The sequence below is a fragment of the Ciconia boyciana genome, chromosome 1, assembly GCF_034638445.1.
Source record: "Ciconia boyciana chromosome 1, ASM3463844v1, whole genome shotgun sequence".
NCBI lineage: Eukaryota > Metazoa > Chordata > Aves > Ciconiiformes > Ciconiidae > Ciconia > Ciconia boyciana.
This window is the reverse complement of record NC_132934.1, coordinates 88,044,458-88,056,693: the sequence shown is the minus strand read 5'-3', so window position 1 is coordinate 88,056,693 and position 12,236 is coordinate 88,044,458. Positions and strand designations below refer to the sequence as shown.

At 38.3% G+C, this 12,236-nt stretch overlaps 1 protein-coding gene across 8 annotated transcripts in view; it reads right to left on the bottom strand.

Annotated features, from left to right (window-relative positions):
• Positions 1-12,236, bottom strand: part of MAN1A2 (mannosidase alpha class 1A member 2) — a 144,660-nt gene that overhangs the window by 19,326 nt on the left and 113,098 nt on the right. For all 8 annotated transcript variants that reach the window (XR_012045357.1, XM_072880738.1, XM_072880757.1 and 5 more), the window contains exons 9-10: positions 10,123-10,238; positions 3,402-3,621 (exon numbers count right to left, since the gene is read on the bottom strand). Coding sequence is in view for 7 of the 8 variants with exons in the window: in XM_072880738.1 (XP_072736839.1) it covers positions 3,402-3,621; positions 10,123-10,238 (336 nt within the window). In the remaining variant the exon portion in view is untranslated. The remainder of the gene's footprint in view (positions 1-3,401; positions 3,622-10,122; positions 10,239-12,236) is intronic.

The window sequence follows — 12,236 nt, the reverse complement described above, 5'->3', positions numbered from 1 at the left end:
TTGCCAAAATGAAAAGAAAGGATGGGCAGCAGAGGATATTTTTTCACCAGTAAAGAGGTGAAAAAGCAGGACGCTTTTGTATCTACAGGGTGGTCCTCATTCCTCCCCAAATAATTTGTGGCAAAACACACATCTTTTCATCATGCATCTGGGGAACCTAAAAGAAATATTTGAGTTGGGGAATGGGTTAGAATATGTTTGGGAGCACTGTAACCCAGCTAGGCTTGTGTGGGATTCCTGCAATACAATCTGCTCCTCCACCTGTCAGCTGGGAGAGGAGGGTGTAACTGCCTGCTGGTGCAACGGCTCCTAAACACCATGAAGATCACTGCTGAGAGCACAAACTGGATGGTGACAGAATGCTTGACATCAAGGGGTAGACCAGAAAATGGAGAAGGATTCATAATGGCCTAAGACCTCAAGGGTCTTAGAAGCCATCAACAGAAGCAAATGCATCCAAGGTACCAGAGAGATGGTCTTAGAAATTATGAGAGTCTGGGCAATCATAATTGAACAGGTGACTTCTCATATCAATTGTGATAACTTCAGTCCCAAAGGCAAGTAAATGAAGAAGAGAGGCAAACAGACAGGAATGAGTGAAAGGGCTGTTAATATAGCCCTTGACAAAATAAGGAAAGTCTTGTTTTGTTAAAGAAGGCTGAAGTCACCACAAATGCTCTGCCTTATAGAGGGTGATCAAGTTTGTCTGAAGACATAGGGCAATGTATAAGGGGGAAGTGACCTGAGAGGATACTATAATTGCCTTAAAAAAAATCCTAATACATCAAGAACCTCCAGCCACAAATGTCATGGCAGAAAATCACTTCAATGATAAATAGGCATGTGGACTGTCACTGCAAGACAAGAGCATTTTACTTATTATCACACAGGTAAAATCTGTCCAGATCAAAGTTACTCCAATGGAATTTGTCTGAAAACCCAGAAGTCCTGGACCCTAAATCATCTATCATGTCACCATATTTATTTATTTATGCAAGACATGGAAAGCATGATTTCAAACCATCAGGAGATGGTATTCCATGATTTATATGATAACATTATCATAAAGACAGTAGCAAATATAGAATTTAGTTTGCCTGAAGCTTTCTGAAATACCAAATTCTTTTTTTTTTTTTTTTAAAAAGGCTTTCATACGTGCAACATGTGCAACAGGTTGCTGACAGTTGGCAATATAATGCCCTTCTTTTCCAGAAGTGCTTTTATTCCATGAAATTCTGTTTTGATTTTGCCGAGACTGGACCTTGAAACAGCATCATTTTTTTTTCCCTCATGCTCAGCCCTTATGGAAATGTAGGTTGCTTCATAAAGTAGCATTTTTCTACTAAAATATAAAACCAGGCATGTACTGCAGTTTATTATGAGCAACCCTGGGAAGACACAGGAAAGGACAGCTCTGGTTGGTTTATCTGAAGAAAAGAGTTCTCTATCCTCAGCACCTTGCTGTCTCCTCTGGGGACACCAAATGGGGCAAGAGTTCTCCCAAGTCTATAGGAGAAAGATCAGGCTCTCCCCTTTGCTGACTGAAACATAAACCTATCAGCTGAACCAGAATGACTGTCTGCCCTCTGAAAGAGAGTTTTTTTCTGCAACCAGCTAGTTCTGTCATTAAAGTGTACAATTATGTCTCAAATCCTGCTGTAAAAGCATAATGAAGAAGTTGACATTTTGCATGTAACAGTTCTTTATTTTCTTTGAAAAATTAGTCCAGGAAAAAAAAAAAACAACAAAAAAATCCACATTCCTGAGATTGTATGACTGAATAAAAGAAAACTAGGGCATTGCAAATTTACAGCTGTCTGTACAACTTTCAGTCTGTTTCTTGCATGTGTGTGTTCTTATACAGTCATTAAATATGTAACCAAACTTTTTATCCCCCCCATCTTTTGACTTATTGAGGGTACAGAATAAACAACTGAAGAAATAAAATTAGGACTGCACAAACAACTGTAAATTTAGCATTGCTTATTTTTAAGTGTCAAATTAAACATTTAAATGCAGTTTTTCAGAATGCAACAATAGCTACTATGTTCTACCTTTTTTCATAAGCATCCTCATATTTTTCCTTCTTTTTTTTAATGCTGTTGCTACCCAGGTAAAAGTATCACTTATGTGATTGAATTCTTTGAAATGACAGGCAATTATATAATAATACTATGCAATCCTGTGAATAAATACATGAATTCTCATCTTAAAACTCCCTGAGTTTTAGTTACCGTTACTTCTACTAGGAAGTTATTTCAGAAGCTCACTTCTCTGATGGCTACACAAAGCCATTTCCAATTTCCAACCTATATTTATTCATGGCGAGCTTACAAGTCTTGCTCTTGGTACAACTGTGTTGTCTATATATTAAAATAACTTTATTTCTTTTTAGTGTTTACCCCTTGAGATGACAACAAATTTATTCCCTTCTTTGGCATTATTTTTCTAGTCTGAGCAGGCCAACCTCTCTTATTTTCCCACTGTAAGATAAAAGCTCTGTTGCTCTAATCATTCTGTTAGTCCTTCTTTGCATTTGTTCTGCTTGAAATTCAGATTTGTAGAGCATATTCTGGATGACAAATTACATGTGTCTTCTAAGGCAGTATTAATATTCTTTAATCTCTGCTGAAAATTCTTCACCTGATACAGACTAGGACTGCACTGGCATTTTTCAACTCCCAGTTTAGAGAAAGGGCTCCTGCCTTTTCTCTAGTGAACAACTTATTTCTGACGGTCCAGCCCTCAAGATTTTCCTGTTTACTATTTTGAGACTCTTCTGTTTTAATTGTGTCTTATGACTTTACGGCCACTCTAAGTGTAATCAGCACACTTCAACTTTATGCATCAAGGTCACTATTAAAGATGTAAAATAAACCTGGTCCAAAAGACTGAACTTGAGAAACTTCCAGCCCAACAGTGAAGTCTGATATTGCCTTCTCACTAGTCAGGTCTTTGGCCATCTCACAATTTGCATACTAATCTTCATCCTCTCTAGTTTAATTGTACTTACCCAGAATGTACTATTGCTAAAAACAGTAAAAGGTGTATTTACAAATTTTTCACTCTACATAACTGTTAAGAACAGTATATATGACATGAAAAACTGCCCTATATATCTGGGAGGACAAGAGCTCACACAAACTCCTTCCTCTCTGCACCCATATAACCTACTGATCCAAAAATAGGGATAAACGTGCAGGAAGGAACCATATAAAGTCTGGTTTTACATTTACTCACCATGATGTAGATCAGAAGTAAATACATGGATGTTAAAAAAAATTATATTGGTATAAAACCAGTGCATGTTAGACAAGGCAGAGGTCCATAACAAATCTTAAAAATAATTACAATTTCTGTATTTCAACTATGGAAATAACTAGTTTAGCAATATCTCTTACTTGTCCTGTCATATGACTCATGACATGTATGTGCAATTTCAGCTCCAAGCTGCAAATAGTGTCCAGCTTTATCATCTCTGGAACCATCTGCTCCAAGGGCAAACATTCCCCCTGCAAAACAGGTCAAATGGCCCATCTTTCTTTCAAGGTGCCCGTTCTTCCACTCCCCAATGAAGGTCAATCCTCCACTGGACTTTCTGATGAGATGTTTTTCTATGGCCTACAAGAAGATTAAGAGAACTTTCAAATACTGTTCACATCAAAGTTTTACATACTACCTCTCCTTCAAAGAATAAAGTACTGTTTTCAAAACAAAAAGAATTTTCTTCTTTCAAATTCACTTCTGAGCACTACAGGAACAAACAGCTATAAGAATATACTTTTAGTCAGCAACATATGTAAAGGCAGCACCTGTACTCTCAGTAAGTCTTTAATAGAAAGTGACAAGAATGCTCCAGCCACCTTCTAGCAGCTTCTCCATAGCAGCTTTCTGATTGCACATGGTCAAAAGGATGGCTGAGGATGAGAGCACCTGTTCACAAAAAACATTATTATTTTATAGGTGAGGCAACTGCTGCTTTTTCTTTGCACATTTGTACCAATATATGTTGTTGCTCATGACTTATAAATGGTATTCTTCTGGTAGTAGGAAGGAGAATAGCTGACCTAACTTTCCAAAGTTTGCAAACTACATGGAACACAACATTTACTTAAGCCTCTTTCAGAGAGGTTCACAATCCCCACCAATCTACCGCAGTACTTACTATCTTTAGCATTAGACAGTTTTTCTTGTAACTAGAATCTCGTTACAGTTTGAGTCTATAATAATAAAGACAATTATCTTCTTTACCATGGAGATATTATTCCTATCTTCTTCCCAGAAGTCTCCTTAGTATTTCCACACATAACCATCTGATGGGTTCACAACCTCCTTCAAAGTGCAGGCATGACCTGTGACTGGTCAGAGTACTCCAAGGCTGATTAGAGTTGAAGGATTAAAGTGCCATTAAAAAGGCATTTACTACTCTCCTTGCCATCCACAAGATCTATTACAGAAGTGAATTACTACCCCTCTTCATTACTTTTCTGGTACCTATAACAAATTACACCCCAAATGCCCACAACTGTATTTTGTACTAAAACTAGATATACTGAGAACACACAGGCAGAGGATCCCACGTATAACTAAAGCAGTTATCCTGGATATGGAGGTCATGTCTGCTGCACACAGCTGTCTCCTCGCTATCTACACAGTGCAAACTATGCAGTTTGCTACAATACAGATTCAAGCAATAAATAGTGAAATAGCTTTTCCCTCTAAATAAAAAAAGTGAGACCGTCTTGTTTTCAACAAAATGGACAAACAAAAAAGCTTCAAGCTCTTCTGTGACTGCAATAGGTATTTCAACTTTTTTTTTTTTTTTTAAAGCTGATGCTTAAGTGATACAGGACTGTTAAAACAGCTGTATTGAACCCAGCAATATTTGATAACATGGAAGTCCTCCATCCAGGTACTGAAATAACATCTGACAGCCTTCCAAAGTTTTCTTCAACAAAAAACTTTTCTAAAACCAAAATTATTGAAATTACAGTTAGAAAAGGCAGAATTTGTAGGATTAGGAGCCTCATCTGGGGAAGACGATAATATAAACAGTAATCTGAAATAGTTGTGGTTCTGAATATGCATGTGTTTCTGTATGGTTTTCTGACTATGTTCTTGACTTGAGATCCTGCAACGCTTGCAGCAACTTTTCTGAATGGTTATAGTGATGTGAATCTACACCTCAGCCATGTAGCCAGTGAAGATCTGGCAGTCCCCATATGGCCAAGGTGAATGTACTAGCTAAAAGCCAATGCACTGGATTACAGGGAGTAGACTCCATTATCATCAGTAGAGCCCTGCTCCTTACTTGCACTGTGGACTGAGCCATCATTTGGATGGTGAAATTTCTCCACTGCCCTCTATTGAGCCTTTGCATTCTGAAGGTAATGAAAGAGAAGCATTGGTCTGCACTCCTTTTGGGTTAATTTCTTGACTAATACCACTGACAGATCTGAAGTTTGTGCTTATGGCAGGATCCAGTGGAAGAACACAGAAATAACTGACAGAGCAGAAACTAGTAAGTCTCTGACAGCTGCCACAGTGGTTGTCTAACAATCATGCAAATTGGCATTGAGGACTGGCATGATACCGTGGCTTCTGCTGCTAGGGAGCCTGATGTGGTTAACTGTACAAGCCTCATTTGTTCTGAAAGTATGAGTATAGGAAAGATTTGGTCTGCTAAAAATTCTGCTACTGAAGATGATACTAAGATCTGTAGCATTAGCTTTGTTGATTCAGTTATCCTAGACTGTGACAAAACTGATATTATGATGATTATAGGATATTTTTTAAAATATGGTACATCAAACTTGAGGAGTCCTTTTTAAAGGAAAGCCACTTTTCCTATGAAGAGCAAGAAGGCTTAAAAGGGTTTGGATTATTTATTTCCTGGAGGAAAACACTTTTTTTTCCAAATGTTGTGTGAAAGTCCCTTTTGAATTGTATCTTTTTGTAATTTCATAACCGTTGAGGAGTTGCAGGAGCATTTCCACGGGGACAAAATCGCTGTGGTTGGCACCAGGAGAGCCAAAGGTCAAATTTATACACTTTTCCATGAGCTACTCCTTCACTCTAGACTTGCTTTCAGGGTTTGACTGAAGAACATCATCTAGGTGCAATGTGCCCCTCTTCTGAACAGAGAACACATCTTCTGAACTTGAACATCACTGTCTTGTATAAGGTGTAGTTTCTGAAATCTGAAAATCAAGTTCTGTCAGCTATTTAATGATTAAGTTACATCTCAAGGGTCACAAAGGAAGCATCCCCAAAAAGAAAATAAACACAACCCTCTCAAAATACTTTATCATTCAACAACCCACTGCTTGCTAACTGTATGAAAAGGACAATTAATATTTACAGTAATTAACAAGGAACAGCTGGACATTGCTGGGAGTACTGCCTAGTGGACAAGAAAAGCTTGGGCAGGTTGGGACAGATGTGACATTTGTATCCTGGGCTGGATGCCTGGGGCCACAGAGCACTTCCAACAGGTACTGTAACACAATGACATCCAGCTGGACCATGAGGCTTATACATGTACTTGAGTGGGCGTGTATACTTAAGCTCCCAAAGAAGAGACTTAGTTCACATCAACTAAGAGATTAACTGATGGAAGAAGCTTCCTTAGTCTGTGAAATGCCCGAAACAATAGACAAGAAGTGAAAACAGAATGTTCTCTATCTGATGTTTATGCTTTCTGTGATTTTTATGACTACAAAAAATAGCGTTTTCTGAGCTGTCTGGCAGCAGTACTTGCTGTGTTGTGATAGTCAAACACACTGCTGAATCCTTCTTTCAGCTATCTAATGCTGTGCAATAAGAAAAAGCAAGGATGAAATTCGTGAAAGCCTAACAGATTAGATTACTCAAGACAACAGATCGGAAGGAAGCTTCCCTATCCTCCAGCTGATGTGAGAAGGAGAAAAGACACTTTAAACCAGACTAGCTGGGAGGTCCACATGATGATGTTGAAAGCAAAATTAAGAGGCCTATCCTCAATATTTATCACCACAAAAAATTCTCAACAAGATTCACAATTTCAGCGTTTATCACAGCTCTGAATCTACATACTAGGACATTGAAATGAAGTGTCCTTTACAGTGGAAGACTGCCCTAATGTTATATAGTACAGAGAGGTCACGTATACAGATCTTGTTCATACTCTTGTTATGAAGTATGTGGTGACCTGGGTGAGGCTTCATATGCCATGTATTGGAAATCATGACATCTGAAGAACAGATGCTGTCATCTTTTTTCCTCTTAATACCTCCAAGGAATGGGATATTACTGCCTACTGCAAGACTTGAGAGTGCAGGTACGGTTGTCTATCTTCCACTCCTTCCCCCCCCCTCCCTAATAAGGGAATGAAGTGTGGCTGGACAGAGACCTTCTTTTAGACTGGTGGGTGCTGAGAACATTTCCAACTCCATGCTATGAGTGGGAAGAATGTATTTTACACCCTTTCCCTTCTGCTTGCATAAATGATGCAAAGAGCTTTTGCTCCAAGTTTTGAAAAACAAAGACTAAGAAGTGTAATCTATGGAGGAAGACCTATGTTATGGGCAACAACAAAAGAATGATAAGGGAATGGGCTCTTGAAAATATTTTAAGATTTTAAATAAAAATTCAAATTGCAATTACGTAAAACAAGTCCTACTCACTGACTCTTTGCCCATGTCTTTCAATGCCAAGTAGGATCTGGGATAAACACAAACCTTGAACCAGAAGGATGTTCCACAATGCACAAATCAGTACGATTCATGCAGATTCAAATGTACACAGGTGGGTTTAGCTAAGAGAAAGCCAAAGAGGAAACCATCTGATGCTTGCACTGCAGGTCATACCACACATGAAGCTGGAGCAGCTCAGCTCTTTCTCCCTCCTATCTACACTAGTGTGTTTTCATCTGGTCCCAAATTTGCTTTGCTGTGTCTCCATTCAGAGACAGAGATTTGCCTATACAAAATGTTTGCAAGACTGGGTTTACAGTGAAGAGGATGAAAGGGAAAGTTTATTTCATCTAATTTTAAAGTGCTCATGGTTTAGGAATCAGAATAAAATATTTCAACAGTAACCACAATGGATGTTAAACATCAACTGCTAAACATTTTTAAACCCACAGGACCCAATAAACTGTATTTTAGTCTATTAGAAGTACTCAATTAATGCTTTGAACTACTAATGTTGACTTTAACAAACCCTGGAAAGCTAAGGAAGTTCAAAAGGACTGGGAAATAGCCAATGCTTTAACAGTATTTTAAAAGGTTAATAGAACAATCATATAAAATGAATAATGTGGTTTCAAAATTAAACATTTGATTGACAAGTGCATGCTGATATTAGGAATATTAGGAATTTCAGGAATTTCCTTGGTATTGTACAAAATATTAGTCCTCAACAAATTCAAGGCAGCACATATGAAGTAGATTAAAAGTTGGCTTGCTAGAACAGTTCAAAGTAAAATAAAAAATCATGAAAAATCCTCATCCCATGAAGATTCCACAAAGATACTTTTATTCAATACTAGGTAGCATTTCTACCAATGATCTGCAAGAAACAAATGCTAAAAAAAATTTGCAGAGGACACAAAAATTGATGGAGCTATAGATAGTGATAAAGGAAAAGTCAGTCCTGTAAAATAATTCAGAACAGGTGACAAAATGGGTTTTGCCTGAACAACTGTGTTTTAATAGAGATAAGTGTAAGGTCACATATCGAGGAACTGGGAATGTAAATCACAGTAGTAGGAAAGCAATAAATCAAAAAGATTATAACCAACTTCAGATTAAAACCAACTGGAAAGTGGATGACAGTGCGAGGCAAAGGTTAAGAGTGCAAACACAGCTCGTGGCTGGATGAAGAAGAGAATACTGAGAAGAAATCAGGCAATGACATATTAGAAGAACCATTACATATTGCCTCCATACTAAAGACACTGGAAAGTACTTCGAAAAAAACTTAAGAAATAATTCAAAATCTGTTTTATATTGTAAGACTAAAGAAAAGAATGCATTTCTCCTTCAGGAGAGAATCCCTATCATACCTTTGTTTGTAACCAGCTACATGATGCAGATAACCCTTTAAAACAATGTAGGGAAGGAAAAAGTTTAAGTAGCTGAAAGCCAAATGTAATCAAATTTAGATCAGGAATAAGACATATTACAGCTTCAAAGCAATTTTGGACTAAAACTTTCACTATATATCTTTTAAAATGTGAATTTTGAGAACTCCAAGAACAGGTGTTTTGCTTTAGGAGACTGACTGCACTAAAAGCTTTAAGAGCTTTAAAAGCTTGTGTTGAAAGAAACAGAGCATGCACAGAGCATGGAACAAGTTAGGCGCCAAGCACATACCTGCACTTGGACAAGACTACACGGTTCTTGCTGCTGTTGGTACCACAGCTAACTTGACTAAAACTAGCTCAGTTGTGCTCTACATGTCTCAACTGTAGCATAGGCATGTTGACATACATGGGCACAACCAAGCCTGATGAAAAAAGATGCCTGCGTATGGGGAAACTACAAAAGTAAGAGTTGGGCAGCATAAAGCTCAGAGCCACCACAAAAAGGCCCCCACCCCAAATCCCACTGAAGCATCCTGGAGTACTGCCCTGCTTGGGCAAGCACTACTTGATCTGTGAGAGGGAGCAAGACCATATCACAAAAGAACCACAGAGCAGGGAATAGGTATGAACTACATTTTACAAGATAAATATGGAATATAACATCTAAATGTTTTAGAAAATAATTTAAAGAATAAAACAATTCAAGACTTCAACTCCTAGAATGATTTTGAACACTGGAGAAAAGTGACTTGGTTGTTCTGCACACATCTTAGGGTTGTTAGATTTCTTTCTAATAAACTATAGCTTAGGCTTTTACATTACACCATTTTGGACAAGCTGATTATTTTTAGCACAATAATCTGCATCAGTTGTATTCCACAATAATACTTTTTAAACTACTCAGAGTGAAAGCTAGTATTTTTCATCACTCTATTTCTTAAAACTCACATAATCAAAAGAAGTCCTGTGGTTTGTTTTTTTTTTTTTTTTTTTTTAAGTATTAAAGATGGTTTTAAAATTCCACTGTATTGGAAAACTCAATGAATTATAATCACCTCAATTGCATCGTCGTACATTTTCCTTGCCTCCGTGTCCATCTTGTCTGACATAAGCCAGGCTTTCAATAAATATTCATAAAAACTGTCTCCCAGCCCGCCCACGGATGTGTGATCTGTAGGAAGGAAAGAGGGGGAAAAAAAAAAAGTTGAATTTGTTATATAATAGCACCTTAAATTTATTCAAAATATAAACTTATGATTTTAGGGTCTACTGTTGTAGAATTATCAAAATCTGAAGCCTGTTCAGCAGGACAAAGCTGTACTGTATCCCCTCTGAACTTACTTCATAGGCGTGGAACCTGCTGTATGTGTTCACTATTTGTCATTCTGCACAGGCTATCCCTCATATCAAAAAATCTAATTTAACCTCTGTTTTTACTTCATTCCACAGAACCTAGTTGTTCTGCTGCTAGGGTTTGGGGTTTTTAAATTTATATATATATATATATGTAAAAAAGTATATATAAAAAACCATAAGCTCTCTGTATCCAGGATGCAACCAGGTCATGTGGCTGGCTATGAACTGCCATGAACTACACAGAATCCAATCTTCCAGGAGATTTTTATTTCCAACAAGGTAGTTATTTAACAGACTAATGAATTTCTCAAAGTAAATGTTCTTATTTAAATTATTTCAGTCAAAAGGGAGGCAAATTGCTTTTGCAGTGTACAACACAAGCCCTGCTCTGTTCTACTGTGCCTGAACAGCCATGCAGAGCCATACCATGAGCTACAGGGTAAGGCTGCTTGACTATTAGAATCCACCACCACATAAACTGGACCTCCTACCTAACACACAGATTTCTTTTTTGTCACCTTTTTTTTTCTTGCAGAGGTTGTCTTTCACAAGTACAGTCATCACTATTCTGTGCTGACAGACCATGAGAACTACTTATGTTTCTCTTTGGGTGAACTATCATACATTCCCACAAAAAGCCTACTGATGGTCTGACTTGGTCTCAGAGCTCCTGTTCCAACCATGGTAAGCACTCCTCAGTACCCCCTTCATTCAAAAAGCAGTAAACTCAGATTTAATAAGTGACTCCAACCAGAACAGCACATAACCTCTTCTTTCCCAGCGTTACAGCACCCAAAACGCTGGCATCAGAAAAGTCTTACTCTGCTGAAGCTAGGTGAAGGAAATGTTTAAGACCAACTTTGTCACAATGCTAGAAATTCACTGCCCTAAGCATGGCTGTTACAGTCATGCAAGTTCCCTTTTACCAGGTGAAAAAAATAAAAGATATGATACTTCTTTTCCAAAGCACCTCAAAAAAGTGGTATTATTCAGTCCTTCTGGGATAAAGGTGTAAAAGAGAGGCTGGAGCTCTCCTTCTGTTCCTTTTTCCTCCAAGCACCGTCCTGCCCCAGCATGTCTGCTTGTCTCTGAAGATGTGAGTAGGTGGTTAGAGCTGGTAGATGCTTCTGTCCTAACTCTTCTAGCTGCCTCTTGACTCCTCTGCTACTTACCAATGGATTTCTAAACAAAGTAAGGAGCAAGTGGAAAGCCTGTAGCTTTCCCATTTGGTTTCAGGTTGTGAATTTGGAGCAAATTACTTCACGCCCTTCTTTTATATCTCAGTGTCTCCTAGATAGCCTTTTCACGCCCAGCTACACAGTGATTTAACTACGAACAATGAGTTTTCATCAGCTTTCTAGCTCTGAGCTGTAAGAGGGCATTCAGGTCACAAGTCTCTTTCTTCCACAAATGCAAGGGCTAGAAATTACTCCTTCAATGCACAATTACATTCTCAAGTAGACACAAGAACTAAGGGTCTGTGGTTTTCAGAAAAAAAATAAACAAACCATCCCAAGACTTCAAAGTTACAAATCATGCCAGCACTACTCAGGGACTGTCTTCACAAGAGATATGGCTTAAAACTACTTCTGTTAAGCTGCTGCCTCCTCCCCAGCTGAGCTCTGTCACTTGAGTCAGCGCTACTCCTCTGCCAGATTTCTTTCACAGATGCACAGAGTCCCCAGCCAGGACAGGGCTGCTGAACTCTCAGCAGGGTTTGTCTTGTAGCAGCTCCAGCTGGGTTCTGGGCAGGAAAGAACAGGAAGATGAGTGGAAAAGGTTTATTTCCTAAACAGAGAAATCCACGTTCCAG